The sequence below is a fragment of the Oryctolagus cuniculus genome, chromosome 2, assembly GCF_964237555.1.
Source record: "Oryctolagus cuniculus chromosome 2, mOryCun1.1, whole genome shotgun sequence".
Lineage (NCBI taxonomy): Eukaryota > Metazoa > Chordata > Mammalia > Lagomorpha > Leporidae > Oryctolagus > Oryctolagus cuniculus.
In genome coordinates, this window is record NC_091433.1 from 1,579,186 (window position 1) to 1,597,995 (window position 18,810).

At 50.6% G+C, this 18,810-nt stretch overlaps 1 protein-coding gene across 14 annotated transcripts in view; it reads left to right on the forward strand.

The window, feature by feature from the left end:
- The window catches only part of ADD1 (adducin 1), an 82,677-nt gene that overhangs the window by 40,700 nt on the left and 23,167 nt on the right, over positions 1-18,810 (forward strand). For 11 of the 14 annotated variants that reach the window (XM_051836685.2, XM_051836678.2, XM_051836688.2 and 8 more), the window contains exons 2-5: positions 160-236; positions 1,378-1,592; positions 2,901-3,063; positions 9,161-9,312. In XM_051836685.2, coding sequence (XP_051692645.1) covers positions 1,398-1,592; positions 2,901-3,063; positions 9,161-9,312 — 510 coding nt within the window. In that variant the 5' untranslated portion in view covers positions 160-236; positions 1,378-1,397. The remainder of the gene's footprint in view (positions 1-159; positions 237-1,377; positions 1,593-2,900; positions 3,064-9,160; positions 9,313-18,810) is intronic. The other 3 variants (XM_051836680.2, XM_070067975.1, XM_070067976.1) reach the window with 1 other exon arrangement.

Here is an 18,810-nt window from a genome sequence, read left to right on the forward strand (position 1 = left end):
AGAAAGGTCTTCCATCCACTGGTTCACTCCCCAAGTGGCCACAATGACTGGAGCTGAGCCGAACTGAAGCCAGGTATCAGGAGCCAGGAGCTTCTTCTGGGTCTCCTATGCGGGGTGCAGGGGCCCAAGGAATTGTACCATCTTCTTCTGTTTTCCCAGGCTGCAGCAGAGAGCTGGATCGGAAAAGGAGCAGCCGGAACTAGAACTGGTGTCCATATCGGATTCTGGCACCACAGGTAGAGGATTAACCTGCGCCACAGCGCCAGCCCCTCCCATAATCTTTTTGAAGACCCTTCCAAGCATGCACTTCAAGCAAAATTTTTTACAAGATTTACTTATTTGAAAGGCAGTTAGAGAGAGAGAGAGAGAAAGCAAGAAAGATCTCCCATCTCTTAGTTCACTCCCTAAACAACATCTATGGCTGGGCCAAGCTGAAGCCAGAAGCCAGGAATGCCACCTGGTCTCCTGCATGGATGACAGGGGCCCAGGTACGTGGGCCACCTTCTGCTGCCTTCCCAGGCACATTAGCAGGGAGCTGATCAGAAGTGGAGCAGCAGGGACTTGAACCAGCATTCTGATATGGGATGCCAGCACTGCAGGTAGTGGCTTAACCCACTGCGCCACAGTGCTGGCCCCCCAAAATGTTTTTTTACACCAAAATAAGCTTATCTTTTTTTTTTAAGATTTATTTTATTTATGTGAAAGAGTTACACAGAGAGGAGAGGCAGAAGGAGAGAGAGAGGGAGAGAGGGAGAGAAAGAGGTCCTCCACCCACTTCTTCACCCCCGAATTGGCCGTAGCGGCTGGAGCTGTGCCAATCCAAAGCCAGGAGCCAGGAGCTTCTTCCAGGTTTCCCACAAGGGTGCAGAGGCCCAAGGACTTGGGTCATCTTCCACTGCTTTCCCAGGCCATAGCAGAGAGCTTGATCGGAAGTGGAGCAGCTGGGTCTCGAACCAGCGCCTATATGGGATGCCAGCACTTCAGGACAGAGTGTTAACCCACTGCTCCACAGCGCCAGCCCCCAAACTTATCTTTTGATTTTGTTTTCCCAGTCTTTTTGAAGGGCCTTTCAGAAACTGCTGCTGTTAGCAGACCTAGTTCTCTCTGGACTTGTCGGGAGACACACACTTTGCTAGACTGCTCTTCTTTCTGCTGAGGGACAGTGGCCAGGGCAGCCTCTGCTGTCGGTTCAGGAAACAGTGGGAGACCGCTGGTCAGCTCCTGCTTCTCAGGCCAGAGAAACCTCCCGTGCCAGGTCTCCTGCCAGGTGGCCAGCATCTCCTCTGAGCTGACAGCTGTGTCTCAGGCTGATGCGCTCACTATGAAATGCTATTGGCACTGATCTGAGCAGTAATTTCTTTTATTCTGATTCTGTAGGAACCTAGAAGGAGAGTGCGATGAATGGTGACACTCGGGCCACAGTGGTGACCGCACCACCCCCGACCACAGCCCCTCACAAGGAGAGATACTTCGACAGGGTCGATGAGAACAATCCGGAATACCTGCGCGAAAGGAACATGGCGCCGGACCTGCGCCAGGACTTCAACATGATGGAGCAGAAGAAGAGGGTGTCCATGATCCTGCAGAGCCCTGTAAGACGAGAGGCTTTCCCCGCTCCTCGCCCGGGAAGTCAGCGCCTGTGTGTGTGGCTGAGGGAGCGTTCGGTTTAGCTCGTGCTGGCAGACTGGTGGTGAGAAGTCTCAGGGCCATAGGGACGGGCGCGTTGTTTCTCGTTTGCGCTCTCCTGCTGCGGCTCCTGGGAGCCTTCATATATTGGGATGATTTAAGAATCACTGTTTCCTCCAAACACAGAGCCAGTCCTGGAAGAGTAGTGGGCCTTGCTGGCCTGCACGTCCTGAGCCAGCCAGGCCAGGCTGAGCAGCATCGTCTTCAGAGTGTTCGTGTGCTGATGCTGCCACTCTTGTGTCTGTCTTTTTTTGTTTTTTTTCTAAATCTTCTCTTTATCCCCAGTGTATTTTTGTGGGGTGGTGTTTGGCAGATCCAGTTTTTAATGATGCGATTGACCCTTATGTGTTGTCAAGGAGCTGGGATTTAGCAGTAAAGGCAGCATGTAAAGGGCTTTCATTAATAGATTTTGTTTGGTGTTATTTACTGTTTTAATAACAATTTTATGTTTTTTAAGATTTATTTATATATTTTTAAGAGTTAGAGGAGGGAGAGAGAGAATTTTCCACCTACGGGTTCACTCCCCCAGATGGCTGCAATATGGCTCCTATATGGGATGCTGGCCCTGCAGGAAGTGGTCTTACCCACTACGCCACAGCGCCAGCCCCTAGAATGTATTTTCAAAAGCATTTTGAAGAAAATACTGAAAAACACAAAGTAGAATTTTTAAATTACTAATTTTATCACTAAGATAAGTATAAGGAACATTTTGATGTATTTATTTTTAGTTTTCATGTGTGTTTAGATTTGTATTTACAAAAACTGTATTGCTTTATAAGCTTTTATACTAAAAATATGTCAAGGGCAGTTTTGTGCCATTTAATTGTGGCTTTTCGTGTTGAATGTGCACACTGCACTCCCACTCCCTGCCCGTGTAACCTTTGCTCTCTGTAAAGTAGGCGCTCCCTTTGCTCGGTGGTGCTGGAAGGAACATCGTCATGAAGCATCTTTGAGCTCCTCCCTGAGTATTTCCTTAGAACAGATGTGCAGGATAGAATTCCTGTTCACATCGTTTAGCTTTTCTGTTGTGACATTACTTATCAGAAAGAACGTCCCGCTCATGCTCCCAGCAGTCACGGATGAGAACATCCGTTCGTTGTTCCAGCACTGGCAAAAACAAACGAGCAGCTGGTTCCAGTAGTGGTCCCCTCCTCCCTGCCCCTGCAGGATGGAGGAGCAGCGGCCGTCTCACTTTTCAATCTGCCTCTCACTAGGCTTTCTGTGAAGAACTGGAATCCATGATACAAGAACAATTCAAGAAGGGGAAGCATCCCACAGGCCTGTTGGCGTTGCAGCAGATTGCAGACTTTATGACCGCAAACGTCCCGAATGTCTACCCAGCAGCGCCGCAAGGAGGGATGGCTGCCTTAAACATGAGTGAGTAGTTCTGGCTTTCACACAGGAGCCGTGGTGTTCCAGGTAGATTCCTGGCTCTTCACACAGGAGCTGTGCTGTTCCAGGTAGATTCCTGGCTCTTCACACAGGAGCCGTGGTGTTCCAGGTAGATTCCTGAGCGCAGCTGTGAAGCACAGAGTTGAGCGTTTTGAACATCCTATGTTTTAGTCATAGGAAGAGAGAGGCTGTAAACCTGAAAATGTTTTGAATTTAGGGGGCTCCTTTTTTTATAAGCCAGTGAGCTTCTTTTATTTCCAAGGCAGATGACTTTTCTTTTTAAAGATTTCCTTACTTATTTTGAAAGAGAGAGGGAGGGACAGAGACATTTTCTGTCCTGGTTCACTCCCCAGATGTCTGCAATGACCAGCGCTGAGCCAGGCCAGAGCCAGGAGCCAGGAGCTTCATCTGCGTGTCCCACCTAGGTGGCAGGGTCCCAAACACCTGAGCTGTCTTCCGCTGCTTTCCCAGGTGCATTAGCAGGGAGCTGGCTCAGAAGTGGAGCAGCTGGGGCTCAAGTCACAGATGGCGGCTTCACCTGCTATGCCACAGGCACCAGCCCCAGGTAGTTTCATTGCAGATAGCAGCCTTAGGTGTTTGGTTTTGCTGCCCTAGTTGCTCTAGTTAATTTTTTTTTAAGATTTATTTATTTATTTGAAAGTCAGAGTTGCACAGAGAGAGAGATCTTCCATCAGCTGGTTCACTCTCCAATTGGTCACAACGACCAGAGCTGTGCCAATCCGAAGCCAGGAGCCAGGAGCTTCTTCTGGGTCTCCCATGTGGGTGCAGGGGCCCAAGCACTTGGGCCGTCTTCTGCTGCTTTCCCAGGCCATAGCAGAGAGCTGGATTGGAAGTGGAGCAGCTGGTTCTCGATCCAGCACCCATATGGGATGCTGGTGCTTCAGGCCAGGGCGTTAACCTGCTGTGCCACGGCTCCAGCCCCCTAGTTAATTTTTTTTTGTGCAGAGCTGGGAGAGGTATTTAGGAGGACTGGAAAACTATGCTGTCTCTACCATCACCTTTTGAAAATCATCTAAAACTTTTTGATGTTAAGGATGTGGAGTAGGGGCCACGTGGGCATTTGGTGCAGCAGCGAAGATGCTACTTGGGATGCCCACGTTGCATATCTGCGCGCCTGGTTCACGCTCTGGCTCTGCTTCTGGTGCCAGCCTCCTGCTGGCGCACACACTGAGGCATGCCTGCAGGTGACGGCTGCCACCCACTCGGAGATCCGGCTTGAATTCCAGGCTGCTGCCTTCCACCTGGCCCAGCGCCAAGTGTTGTGGGCATTTGAGAAGTGAGCCAATGAGTGGACAGTCTGCCTCTGTCTCTTTTCAAATAAATAAAAATTAATGCTATAGAAAATTAAAGATAGGAAGTAGAATAGGGACATATGTGAACTGAGATAGTGGATGCATAGTTGTTTACATTGTTCTCTATTTTTCTGTGTGCTTGAAATATTTTGTAAACAGAAAGAATCAGATGCAGGAACATGGGAAGTGAGATGGCGAATGCAGTCATACAGAGGCCTGTCCCCTCCATTGCAGTGGTTTTTCCCTGTCTTACTGCATTGGCTGGAGCTCCCAGTACAGTAGTCACCAAGTGCTGAGTTTACATGCATTGTTCTCTGCTGTAGGAGAACAAGTCTTTGATTATTAAGTCCAATGTTAGGTTTTAGTAGATATCCTTTTTTAAAAAAGATTTTATTTATTTATTTGAAAGTCAGAGTTTCACAGAGAGAGAAGGAGAGGCAGGGAGGGAGGGAGGGAAGAAGAGAGAGAGAGAGAGAGAGAGAAAGAAAGAAAAAGAAAGAAAGAAAAAGAGAGAGAGAGAGAAAGAGAGAGAGAGAAAGAAAGAGAGAGAGAGAGAGAGAAAGAAAGAAAGAAAGAAAGGTAGGTAGGTAGGTAGGTCTTCCGTCCACTGGGTCACTCCCCAAATGGCTGTAATGGCCAGAGCTGAGCTGATCTGAAGCCAGGAGCCAGGAGCTTCTTCCGGGTCTCCCACATGGGTGCAAGGGCCCAAGGACTCGGGCCATCTTCTACTGCTTTCCCAGGCCATAGCAGAGAGCTGGATCAGAAGTGGAGCAGCCGGGACTTGAACCAGCACTCATATGGCATGCCCATGCTGCAGACCAGGGCTTTAACCCACTGCGCAACAATGCTGGCCCCTTCATGTGTTTTTTAAAAATATGTATCATTAGATTATTTGTTGAAATTTCATTAAGGACTTTAGTCTATATTCATTAGAGATCCTGGTCTGTTTTCTTGTCTTTGAGAAGTTTTGGTGTTAAGGTACTGCTGGGTCTTAGAATGTGTTGGGAGATCTTCTGGAAGAGTTCGTGTAGAATTGGGATTATTTGTTCCTTAAATGTTTGATATAATTCATAATATCATCTAGGCCTAGAATCTTCTTTGTGCAAATTAAAAAAATTTTTTTAAAGATTTATTTATTTGGCTGGCGCCGTGGCTCAATAGGTTAATCCTCTGCCTGCGGCACTGGCACACCGGGTTCTAGTCCTGGTTGGAGCGCTGGTTCTGTCCTGGTTGCTCCTCTTCCAGGCCAGCTCTCTGCTGTGGCCTGGGAAGGCAGTGGAGGATGGCCCAAGTGCTTGGGCCCTGCACCCCATGGGAGACCAGAAGGAAGCATCGCGGTGCGCCGGCCGCGGCGGCCATTGGGGGTGAACCAACGGAAAAGGAAGACCTTTCCCTTTGTCTCTCTTTCTCACTGTCCACTCTGCCTGTCAAATAAATAAATAAATAAATAAATAAAAATAAAGAAATGGAGCAGCAGGGACTTGAGCCGGTGCCCATAAAGAATGCTGGCGTTACATGAGGTGGTTAACCTGCTGCACCACAATGCCACCTCAGAAATCTTTTTTAACTACAAATTTTAGCTTCGTAGAAACAGGGCTGGCTATTTCTCTGAACTGCATGGTTATGTTTTTCAGAGCTTTGCATCTGAGTTAGAGAATTCCCTGGTGTAGTTGTTCCTGTTATCTCTGTTTTCCTCCTGAAGCCTGTGGGAGGTGTGGTGGTGTCCCCTCCCCACTCTTCAGAGTTGTTATTTCTTCCTCCCTCCTCTCCTGTTGGGAAATCTGCCGAGAGGTTTATTTAATTTTGTTTTTAAATGTGTTTTTTTTGACAGGCAGAGTGGACAGTGAGAGAGAGAGACAGAAAGGTCTTCCTTTGCCGTTGGTTCACCCTCCAGTGGCCGCTGCGGCCGGCGCACCGCGCTGATCCGATGGCAGGAGCCAGGTGCTTCTCCTGGTCTCCCATGGGGTGCAGGGCCCAAGCACTTGGGCCATCCTCCACTGCACTCCCTGGCCACAGCAGAGAGCTGGCCTGGAAGAGGGGCAACCGGGACAGAATCCGGCGTCCCGACCGGGACTAGAACCTGGTGTGCCGGCGCCGCAAGGCGGAGAATTAGCTTAGTGAGCCGCGGTGCCGGCCAAATGTGGTTTATTTTAAAAATTTACTTAATTTTATATTTTCAGAAAGAAGCAGCTTTTGCTTTAATCAAAAAGCTTTTAAATAACTTTTCTTCTATTTTAGTGTATATATTTATTGCTGTAAATTTCCGTTTAAGCATGCCTACTGCATGGCACAAATCTGGCTCCCTTTTTGTTTAATGATTTGTGACTTCAGTGTATTAATGTTGATACCGTGTTGGAGAAAATGGTCTTTATGAGACAGACTTTATGGGCTAATGTGGAAGGTAAACATCTCAGAACCATTTTTATTTGAAAAGGAGTTTTTTTTTAAACAGCTGAATTGTATACTTTATGGATTTTTCTTTTCATTTTTTATCTTTTAAAAATATTTATGTTTTTGTTTTTATTTGAAGAGCAGAGCAGCAGAGAGGGAGAGATAGAGATTTTCCATTCCTGAGTTCCCGTCCGAAACGGCCACAGCAGCCAGGTCTGGCCAGGCAGAAGCCACGAGCCAGGAACGCCCTCCTTGTTTCTCAGATGGGTGGAGGAGCCCAAGCACTTGGGGCATCTCCAGCTGCCTTTACAGGTGCATTAGCAGGGAGTTGGATGGAAGCAGAAAGCCGTGGCCTGTACTAGCACTCAGTATGGGATGCGGATGTTACAAGCACTGCAACCCTGGCCCCCAGGCCACATCTCAACCCCTGTGTCAAATGCTTAATGTGCTTAGAAGGAAAATTACAGCAGTAAACATACGTACTCAGGGGCCGGCGCTGTGGTGCAGTGGTTAATGCCCTGACCTGAAGCGCCGGCATCCCATATGAGTGCCGGTTCAAGACCCGGCTGCTCCACTTCCAATCCAGCTCTCCGCTATGGCCTGGGAAAGCAGTCGAAGACGGCCCAAGTGCTTGGGCCCTGCACCCACGTGGGAGACCCAGAAGAAGCTCCTGGTTCCTTCGGATCAGCGTGGTTCCTGCCGTTGCAGCCAATTAGGGAGTGAACCATTGAATGGAAGACCTGCCTCTCTCTGTGTAACTCTGACTTTCAAATAAATAAATAAATCTTTAAAAAATAAAAATAAGCGTATACACTAAAAAAAGAAAATTTCTTTTTTTTTTTTTTTTTTTAAGATTTTATTATTTGAGAAGTAGAGCTACAGAGAGAGGGAGAGACAGAGAGAAAGGTCTTCCATCCGCTGGTTCACTCCTCAAATGGCCGCAACCTCTAAAGCTGGGCCAATCTCAAGGTAGGAGCCAGGGGGCCAGTGCCGCGGCTCACTAGGCTAATCCTCCACCTGCAGTGCCAGTACCCTGGGTTCTAGTCCCGGTTGGGGCGCTGGGGTCTGTCCCGGTTGCTCCTCTTCCTGTCCAGCTCTCTGGTGTGGCCCAGGAAGGCAGTGGAGGATGGCCCAAGTGCTTGGGCCCTGCACCCGCATGGGAGACCAGGAGGAGGCACCTGGCTCCTGGCTGCGGATCGGCACAGTGCACCGGCCGTAGCAGCCATTTGGGAGGTGAACCAGCGGAAGGAAGACCTTTCTCTCTGTGTCTCTCTCACTGTCTAACTCTGCCTGTCAAAAAAAAAAAAAAAAAAAAAAAAAAATAGGAGCCAGAAACTTCTTCCTGGTCTCCCACGTGGGTGCAGGGCCCAGGCACTTGGACCATCTTGTACTGCTTTCCCAGGCCACAGCAGAGGGCTGGATTGAGAGTGGAGCAGCCGGGCCTAGAACCAGTGCTGATATGGGAAGCCGGTGCTACAGGCGGAGGCTTAGCCCACTGTACCACAGCACCAGCCTCAGAGGAAAAGATCTTTAAAGGTTTTTTGATGAAAACCAAAGTTGGTTCTTTGAGAAAACGAAATTAAAAATAAAATTTTAAGGGGCTGGCGCTGTGGCGCACTAGGTTAATTCTCCTCCTGCGGTGCTGGCATCCCATATGGGTGCCGGGTTCTAGTCCCGGTTGCTCCTCTTCCAGTCCAGCTCTTTGTTGTGGCCTGGGATAGCAGTGGAGGATGGCCCAAGTGCTTGGGCCCCTGCACCCGCATGGGAGACCAGGTGAAGCACCTGGCTCCTGGCTTTGGATCAGTGCAGTACTGGCTGTTGTAGCCATTTGGGGGGTGAACCAATGGAAGGAAGACCTTTCTCTCTGTCTTTCTCACAGTCTGTAAACTCTACCTGTCAAATAAATAAATAAATTTTTAAAGTAAAATGCATTTTAAAAATAAGATAAAACTTCTAGCCAGATTTATCAACAAGAAATGAGAGAGGGGCTGGCATTGTGGCATAGTAGCATAGTGGGTGAAGTTGCTGTCTGTGACCTGGCATCCCATATGGGTGCTGGTTCTTGTCTCAGCTTCTCCACTTCCAATCCAGTTCCCTGCTAATGGCCTGGGAAAGCAGCGGAGGATGGCCCAGGTGTTTGGCCCTGCCACCCACATAAAAGACCCCAATGAAGTTCCTGGCTCTTGGCTTCTGCCAGGCTCAGCCCTGGCTGTTGCAGCCATCTGGGGAGTGAACCAGTGGATAGATCTCCCTGTCTCTCCCTCTCTCTCTGTATTTCTTCCTTTGGGGAAGATAAATAAGTCTTTAAAAAAGAAAGAAAAGAAGTAACCAAATTGAATCATAAGGAGTGTTACTAGTAAGCTTTGTTTCTGTTGCAGGTCTTGGCATGGTGACCCCTGTGAATGACCTCAGAGGGTCCGATTCGATCGCCTACGACAAAGGGGAGAAGCTGCTGCGGTGCAAACTGGCCGCCTTCTACAGGCTGGCCGACCTCTTCGGGTGGTCTCAGCTCATCTACAACCACATCACAGTGAGTCCGCCGGGAGGGTGGGGAGCCACAGCAGCACCTCCTGCGCCTCAGAGTGAGGGGCGCTGAGCTCCCCTTCCCACCTCTGACCCGGTGGCTTGGGGTGAAGTCAGGAGAGCAGGAACACTGCCCTGTTAAATGAGTGTTTGCTAATTACAGGCCGTTCCTCGAGTCCTTTTTATGCTCTCAGCCTAAGGATGAAGGTATTTTCTTTGCAACTCTGACTGGAGCTTTCTGTCTCTCGCAGTTTCTTTGGTCACTCCAGTTTTAACCACTTTTCAGCATTATCAGGGCCTCTCTTTTCTTCAGTTTGTTACTGACAAATACTGCTGGCTGTCCACTTCCTCTGTACTCAGCATTGTGTTCTGTCAGGGACTGACACCCATCCCCCCCGGGGCAGTCCCTTCCGCATCCCAGTCCATCAGCCCCCGCCCCTTCCCTGGCTTGTCTGGCCTGCATCTCGTGGCCTGTCGTTTCCGTCACAGTCTGCCAGGCTTGTGCTGGTGCCTGCTCCTCTGACAGCCAGGTCCTGCTGCAGGCTCTCTGCCCAGGTCACTCCCCCTGTCTCGGGGGCCACACCACCACCCAGCAAGCCCAGCCGGTGTGTCTCACACACGCATAACCTTTCTTCCCTGTCTCCAAAACCCTTGACCTTATTACATCACAGAACAACACGGGCGCCTTCCTGACACCTCTGTGTCCATTCTGTACGCTGCTGACCGGGGTCCTGCTTCTCTCTCCAGCCGGACTTTGCCTTCTGGTCATGGAGTCCCACTTGCCGCCTTCTCGGAGCTGACCCATTGGCGAGTTTCCTTTCTCTTCCCTGAGTCTTCTGTAGAGAAAGCGTCTTTCTTTGAAGTGCTTCCTGCCTTTGCTGTTAACTTGCTCCAATCTTCAGTTTCTTCTATTAGATATTTTAAATGATTAATGTAGTGCCTATTACTGTAACGTGTGAACCTTACACAGGTGTCTAAGGTTAAGCTGCCTCCTGGGCTGCCTGCATCCCATATCGGAGTGCCTGGTTTGACTCCCGACTACTCCGTACTTCCTCCAGCTTTTTGCTAATGCTGCCGGGTGGCAGCAGATGACGGCCCAAGTACGTAGGTCCCTGCCACCCATGTAGGAACGAAGATGGAGTTCCTAGCTCCTGGCTTCTGCCTGGCCTAGCTGTGGCTGTTGCAGGCGCTTGGGGAGTAAACCAGTGGATGGAAGACCTCTCCCTGACTCTGCCTTTCAAATAAATAAATAAAAATCATTTAAAAAAATAACATAGTCTTGCCAGTACTACTTTTTCTTGTAGCACCCCGTATTAAAAGATGTTTGATTATTGAAACCTTCCCTGCATATTCTTTCACACTCGGGTAGGTTTTTCCACATATGGGCTCAATCAGACTCCATTGTGGACTCAAAGGAGTGTGATGGGGGGTATGGAGGTCACTCTTAGGACCAGTGCCCAGAGCTTCAGCCGCTTGGTCCTAATTTCTGGCGCAGATAATGAGTTGGCTTTCCTTTATCTGGTCTCCTTGTCACTGCTAAAGTGAACTTTTTATTAAGGTGAAGGTTCTGCACATTGAAGATTTTAATTTATTGTTTATTTTCATGTATTTGACGGAGTAACAGGAGAGAGACACCTTCCATCTGCTGGTTCACTCCCCCAATGCCACAACAGCCAGGGCTGGGTCAGGCTGAAGCCGGGAGCCTGGAATTCTGTCTGGCTCTCCCACATGGGTGGTGGTACCCAAGCACTCAGCCGTCATCCCCTGCTTCCAGGCATACTAGCAAGAAACTGCGTGGGAAGCAAGATTAGCGTGACGTGAATCAGCACTCTGGAACGGGACGTGGCTGCCCCAAGGGGCGGCTTTCCCCGCGGCACCTCAGCCACTGCCCAGTCAGCACTTCGTAGTGTGAGCTGGCCGTGTCGCCCGAGTGGGCTGCAGCTCGTGTCCTGCCTTGACCCCTGTGCATCCATGCGTTCTGTCCTTGCTCGTCAGTGTCTCCGCCCGCAGGAGGGCAGCTCCATGGAGGAGTCGTGGTCTCTGCTGTGGCTGCAGGACCAGCAGGGGCACCATAACTTCCTGTCGGGTGAAGGGTGGAATGTGGTCTGCAGCTGAGCAGTCATGAATAAGAGCGCCCTGGGGCCTTCTGATTCGTGGCCCTTAGGTGCTGCCTCCAGGGGCCTGCTGCCATTGCACCGGACGCAGTGCTCTAGTGGAGCCCTGGGGCCCGTGGTAGCCTGAGCCTGCACGTTTGCAGTCCAGTGGGGAACGTGGTCCCCGACTCGAGCAGCGGCCTCCCGTCCTGCCCGGAATGCTGTGTACGTGGTCGAATTGCTTCATTGTTCTTTCCTCCTGAAATTGTTCAGGAATTGGCAGAATTAGAATGTTCAGTGCTCACACTTCTCTAAGTGATCTCCTTGGGGCCTAATTCTGAGCAAAAAGAACCCAGATTATCAGAAATATTTCTGTGTCTTGTGACGCAGAGCTAGAGTCTTGAGGAAAGATTCTGTTTTTCCATTTTTCTTTCTTTTCTTTTTTTTTTTTTTTTTTTTTTTTGACAGGCAAAGTTAGACAGTGAGAGAGACAGAGAGAAAGGTCTTCCTTCCATTGGGTCACCCCCCAAATGGCCGCTACAGCCGGCGCTGCGCTGATCCGAAGGCAGGAGCCAGGTGCTTCTCCTGGTCTCCCATGGGGTGCAGGGCCCAAGTACTTGGGCCATCCTCCACTGCACTCCCGGGCCACAGCAGAGAGCTGGCCTGGAAGAGGGGCAACCGGGACAGAATCCGGCGCCCCGACCGGGACTAGAACCTGGGGTGCTGGCGCCGCAGGCGGAAGATTAGCCTAGTGAGCCACGGCGCCGGCCTTTCCTTTTTTCTCTCACTATTTATGACATCCTTTTTTGTTTTGCAATCTAGTTGTTATCAATGCTTAACAGAAATATCTATCAGTGTAACAAAAAAGTGCTAACAGGTCATCCTGTCCTCTTTGAAAGAGGGTAATAGGGATTTTCTGAGAAAGGGATTTAAAAGCACTAACAGGTGTAAGAGGATTAGAGATGATCTGAATTAGATGTTTGTTTTAGGACTTGGGAAAGGGCACCAGGATAGGGTGCTACCAGGAGCTGGTGGCCCTGAGCCATGGGCTTCACCTTTATCCTGGTGTCTGTGGAATGCTGTCCAGGTTTGACACCTAGAGGACTTGGCACGTGCTTGGTGCCCTGTGCTGGAGACAGGGTCTTTTTTTTTTTTTAATTTAAGATTTTATTTATTTGAAAGGCAGACTTAGAGAGAGAGAGAGAATCTTCCATCCAGGTGGCCACAATGGCCAGGGTTGGTCCAGGCTAAAGCTTCATCTGGTCTCCCATGTGGGTGGCAGGGGTCAAGCACTTGGGCCATCCTCTGCTGCTTTCCCGGGCACATCAGCAGGGAGCGGGATTGGAGGTGGAGCAGCCGGGACTTGAACCGGCACCCATATGGGATGCAGGCATCGAAAAGGCGGCTGGAGTGTGTGGTTTTCAGGGAGTGAGATCTGCCGTGGCAAAGCCTCATCCCCCCACACGGAGGGGCGCAGCCGCGTGGGCGGACGGGGAGACCCTGCCCAGGAGTGTTGCTCTTTGTGCGCTTTCCTGCGTTCATTTCCCCCCAGACTCAGGGGATTGCGTATCTTAAGCTTTTTCCATTAAAATATGTTGATTTGTTAAGCTCATGGTTGCAAATCCATCTTAAAGAAATAAGTCAAAGCAGAAAATGTTATGAAAAATGTTAATTATAGCATTATTTTTAATAATGAAAAAAATTAAGACTAAATATCCAACATTAGATAGGAAATGACAGAATTATTCAATAATTTGAGGGCATGTTTTATACTATGAAAAATAATGATAAAACCATGTTAAAATTTAAACACAGAAATGAGAACATTCGAAATCCACCCTGTTGACAGTGTGTGAACCATGGTACGTGTAGATGGAGGCAGGAGAGCCGCCCAGGGTGGGTGGGTGCTGTGTCTGACGTGCGGCAGGGCAGGGCAGCGTGCTTCTGAGGAGTGCGCAGAAGGGCCGGGAAGAGCTCAGGCGCTCGCGAGTCGCAGAGGCCTGGCAAGGAGGCTCTCCGGCCTCGTCCAGCCCAGGATGAAGTGGTGGCGAGCAGTGCCCTGTGCTCTGGGCCAGGAAGAGACCAGCAGATGGGGGGGGGGGGGCAGGATGGAAAGACTGGAAGCAGATCTCCACGTGTTGAGAAATACAGGAGTGGCCTCGCAGGTCAGCACGGGGACGGAGGAGCAGGAGTGATGCGTGCTGAAGAATCATGGTTGGAGAATTATGTTGGGGTCCTGCCTTCTGCATACTCACACAGTACTTGCAGTGAGTGAAGATTAAATTTGAAACTTCAGGGACCACACCTCCCTTAAAAAAAAAAAAAAAAAAGTGAGCCTCTAGCCTGGTGGTTGATAGGCCACGTCCCACACCGGAGGCTAGCATTTGGTTCGTGGCTCAGGCTCCTGACTCCCGACAGCCCCGGGAGGCAGCAGTGAAGCTCACGTGTTGGGTTTCTGCCACCCAGAGGAGACCTGGGTTGAATTCTGGTGTTGGGCTTCTGGCTCTGGCCCCAGTCATTGCAGGCTTTTGGGGAGTGAAACAGCAGGTGGAAGCTCTCTGTCTCTTTCTTTCTTTTTCTGTTTCTCCCTTTCTTTGCTTCTCAAATAAGTAAAATTTTAGGGCCAGTATAGGTAAAAATCATTAATGTTTTACCTGTGATCTAAGGAAAGTATCTTAAGAGATAGAAAGCACTTCTCATAAAAGAAAAGAGTAATAAATTTGATAACATTTAAAGTGAACAAATTTCTCATCTGAAAGAACCTGTAACTAGAATTAGGTGAAAAACCACAATCTAGGGGCCGGCGCAGTGGGGAGCAGCTCCAGCATGGCATACAGGTGCCGGTTTGAGTGCCAGCTGCTGTCGCTCCCCCTCTTCATGGAGGAGCAACACAGGACCCTGCGCTGTTCTTTCGTCTGCTCGGCCCTCCCCGGGTTTGCTGCTGGTTCTTCCCGGGTTGGCTACTGTCCCTTCCACCTCCGTGGAAGGGCGGTTCCCCCTGGCCACATTCCCCACTTCCGCAGGGGAGCGGCACACCGCCGGCCGGCTCTCTCGGGGGCTGCACAGGTGTTCCCCTTAGATGTTCCCCTTAGATGTTCCTGGTGCATGCCGTCTCTCTCCTCCTTTATAGTCCTCCTCTGCCAATCCTAACTCGGCTGCCCACACGCCGAGCACGCTGCTCTCCTCCAATCAGGAGCAAGTCCTACAGTTTATTGGCTGAACTGGAGGCAGCTGTGTAGAAGCTGTTTTCTTCTCTCCCAGCGCCATATTGTGGGAGAGCAGATGCATAGAATAAGTCTTAATTCCAGCAACTTAGTCCAGTCCGGATTGCTCCCCACAGATCCCCCTTTTTATTTTTGGCGTTGATACGCGCCTGTCTTCGGTGTCCCGCGGCACACACTCTGCTCTACTTGCTAGAGTTGCCACAGGTTCTTACAAGTCCTATCAATCAGGCAAACCGAATCCGGGTCCTCTCTTCGCCATGTTGTGAGGAGGTTTTTAGGCGCTGATGCGTGCCTGTCTTCGGTGACCTGCGGCTCATACTCTGGTCGAGCCGCCTGCTGGTGCTTACCGCCTTACTAATCAAGCAGACCGAATCCAAGTCTTCTCATTGCCATATTGTGGGGAGGCCTATTGGTGTTGATTCGTGCCTATCTTCGGTGACCTGCAGCTCATACTCTGGTCGAGCTGCCTGCTGGTGCTTATCGCCCTAATCAGGCAGACCGAATCCAAGCTCTCTCATTGCCATGTTGTGGGGTGACTTATTGGTGTTGATAATGTGCCTGTCTTCGGTGACCTGCGGCGCATAAGCTGCTAGCCGCCCGCAGGTGCTCATCGCCTCACTAATCAGGCAGACCGAATCCAAGCCTTCTCATTGCAGTATTGTGGGGAGACTATTGATGTTAATTCGTGCATGTCTTCGGTGACCTGCGGCGCATAAGCTGCTAGCCGCCTGCAGGTGCTCATCGCCTCCCTAATCAGGCAGACCGAATCCAAGCCTTCTCATTGCAGTATTGTGGGGAGGCCTTATTGATGTTAATTCGTGCCTGTCTTCGGTGACCTGCGGCGCATAAGCTGCTAGCCGCCCGCAGGTGCTCACCGCCTTCCTAATTAGGCAGACCGAATCCAAGCTCTCTCATTGCCATGTTGAGGGGAGGCCTTTCTATTTCTCTATTTCTCTATCTCCGGGCATTCCTATTTCTCCTGTTTTACTTCTATCTACCAGCATTCCTATTTCTCTCATTTTACTTCTAAACTTCTGTTTCTCTTATCCCTGCGGCTTCCCGGCGCCCGCCCCGAGGCTGCTTCTCGGCGGCTTCCCGGCTGAGCCGCTTCAGCCCGCGCCTCTCTCATCTGCGCGGCTCGGCTTTGTGTGCACACTCCGCGGTCTCGCACTAGCCCAGCGTTCCCTATCTACTTGTGCCCCGCATGCTCTCTCTGCGCACGGCAGCCTCCACGAGTCACACAGCGTAGCTTACGTCTCCGCCACTAGCATTCAATCTAAGTTCCCCGGGCTAACCTGGCGAATTCAACTTTTCGCCCCTTATTCCCAGGCTAACTTGAGAATCCCAAAGTGGCTTTCGTCTCCGCCTCGGCCTGCCCCCCGCGGCTTCAATTTCCCTAACATTTTTCTCTACCCGGTTTGTTTCCCCAAGCTTTCTTCCAACAATACTCCTCCCTCATTTCTCCTGGCCTCTCCCCACAGTCCGCATCCGAGTCTGTTTGTTCTAGCTTTCACTTTCGCTTTCGACCTTAGAGATTTCTCCCAGCTTCCCCCCGTAGTCCGTATCTGAGTCTATGCCTAGGCTTTCAATAGCTTCTTCCGGCACCTTTTTCATCCGGCTTTTCCCTAGGCTGTTTGCTAGTCTCTCTCTCCGATATTTTCCACTTCTTCCCGTTTCTTCCCTCCTAAGTTTCATATCCATCCTAGGTTTCCTATCCGAGTCACGGCACCATTATGTCGCTCCCCCTCTTCGTGGAGGAGCAACACAGGACCCTGCGCTGTTCTTTCGTCTGCTCGGCCCTCCCCGGGTTTGCTGCTGGTTCTTCCTGGGTTGGCTACTATCCCTTCCACCTCCGTGGAAGGGCAGTTCCCCCTGGCCACATTCCCCACTTCTGCAGGGGAGCGGCACACCGCCGGCCGGCTCTCTCGGGGGCTGCACAGGTGTTCCCCTTAGATGTTCCCCTTAGATGTTCCTGGTGCATGCCGTCTCTCTCCTCCTTTATAGTCCTCCTCTGCCAATCCTAACTCGGCTGCCCACACGCCGAGCACGCTGCTCTCCTCCAATCAGGAGCAGGTCCTACAGTTTATTGGTTGAACTGGAGGCAGCTGTGTAGAAGCTGTTTCCTCCTCTCCCAGCGCCATATTGTGGGAGAGCAGGTGCATAGAATAAGTCTTAATTCCAGTAACTTAGTCCAGTCCGGATTGCTCCCCACAAGCTGCTCCACTTCCATTCCGGCTCCCTGTGATGCCCGAGTAGTTGGACCCCTGCCACCCACTCGGGAGATCTGGAGGGGATTCCCAGCTCCTGGCTGCAGCCCTCTGGCTGTTGTGGGCGTTTGGGGAGTCTACCAGTAGATGGAATTATCTCTTGAATAAATAAATAATAAAAAAATTTAAGAACTAAGGTGCTGTGAACATTCTCGTACCTACCTCCTGGTGTCCACGTTCGAGTTTCTCACCCAGGAGCGGACACAGTTATCTTCCAAAATGTCCACCAGTAGTGCACGACAATCCTGCGCTTCTGTAGCCGTCTACAAAGATCAAACCTGGTGTCTGAGACAGTGATTTGTTGTGGATTTATAGTTTGCTGGCTACCAAGGAGCTGAGCATCTTTTCCAGTTTTTCACAGACATTCCCTTCTGTGACTTTATTTTTTTGTCTTTGTGCATCTTACACTGGTTTGTCCTTATCTTATTGATAGTTATTGTCTTTAAGTCATTCTGGGAATCAACTTCTGTTGGCTACAGCTAGGGCCAGTTTTTTTAGAAATTTATTTTGGTGATAACAAGTTTTGTGTGTGTGTGTGTGTTTTTTTTTTTTTTTTAATTATTTATTTGAAAGGCAGAGTTACAGAAATGGGGTGGGGTGAAGGCAGAGAGGAAGAGAGAGAGAGGTCTTCCATCCACTGGTTCACTTCCCATATGGCCATAATGGCCAGGACTGGGCGAGGCAGAAGCCAGGAGCTTGGGACTGCACCCATGTCTGCCATATAGGTGGCAGGGACCCAAGTCCTTAATCCATCACCTGCTGCTTCCCAGGATCTGTGTTGACAGGAAGTTGGATTTGGCAGCCAGACCAGAAACTGAACTCAGGCATGCCAGTATGGAGTACAGGTGTGTTAAACACTGGGCTAAATGTCTGCCCTCCCCCTTTTTTTCAGATTTATTTATTTATTTGAAAGTCAGAGTTAGAGAGAGGTCTTTCATCCGCTGGTTCACTCCCCAGGTGGCTGCAATGGCCAGGGCGGGGCCAGGCCAAAGCCAGGAGCCGGGAGCTTCTTCCAGGTCTCCCATATGAATAGTAGGGGCTCAGGCACTTGGGCCGTCTTCTGCTCTTCTTAGGCCATTAGCAAGGAGCTGAATCAAGTGCAGCAGCTAGGACACGAGCCAGCACCCATGTGGAATGCTGGAATCACAGGCGGCAGCTTCACCGCAATCCACCGACCACACTCCCTTTGTTATTCAAAAGTGTGGAGAGATGGGCCTGCCATGTGGCATAGTGGTGCCAGAAGCCCATATGGGCGTCGATTCAAGTCCCAGCTGCTCCTCTTCCGATGCAGCTCTCTGCTATGGCCTGGGAAAGCAGTGGAAGATGGCCCACGTGCTTGGGCCCCTCCAACCACGTGGGAGATCCAGAAGAAGCTCCCGGCTTCAGATCGGCCCAGTTCTGGCCGTTGTGGCCACCTGGGGAGTGAACCAGCAGATGGAAGACCTCTCTCTCTCTCCCTCCCTCCCTCTCTATCTCCTTCCCTCCCTCTCTGTCTCTTTCTTTCTATCCCTTTCTTTCCCTCTGCCCCTGTCCCTGGCTCTCTGGAACTCTGCCTTTCAAATAAATAAGTGAATCTTTTTATTAAAAAAACCAAAAGTGGCCGGCGCCGCGGCTCACTAGGTTAATGCTCCGCCTTGCGGCGCCGGCATACCGGGTTCTAGTCCCGGTCGGGGCGCCGGATTCTGTCCCGGTTGCCCCTCTTCCAGGCCAGCTCTCTGCTGTGGCCAGGGAGTGCAGTGGAGGATGGCCCAAGTACTTGGGCCCTGCACCCCACAGGAGACCAGGATAAGTACCTGGCTCCTGCCATCGGAACAGCGCGGTGCGCCGGCTGCAGCACGCCAGCCGCGGCGGCCATTGGAGGGTGAACCAACGGCAAAGGAAGACCTTTCTGTCTCTCTCTCTCTCTCACTGTCCACTCACC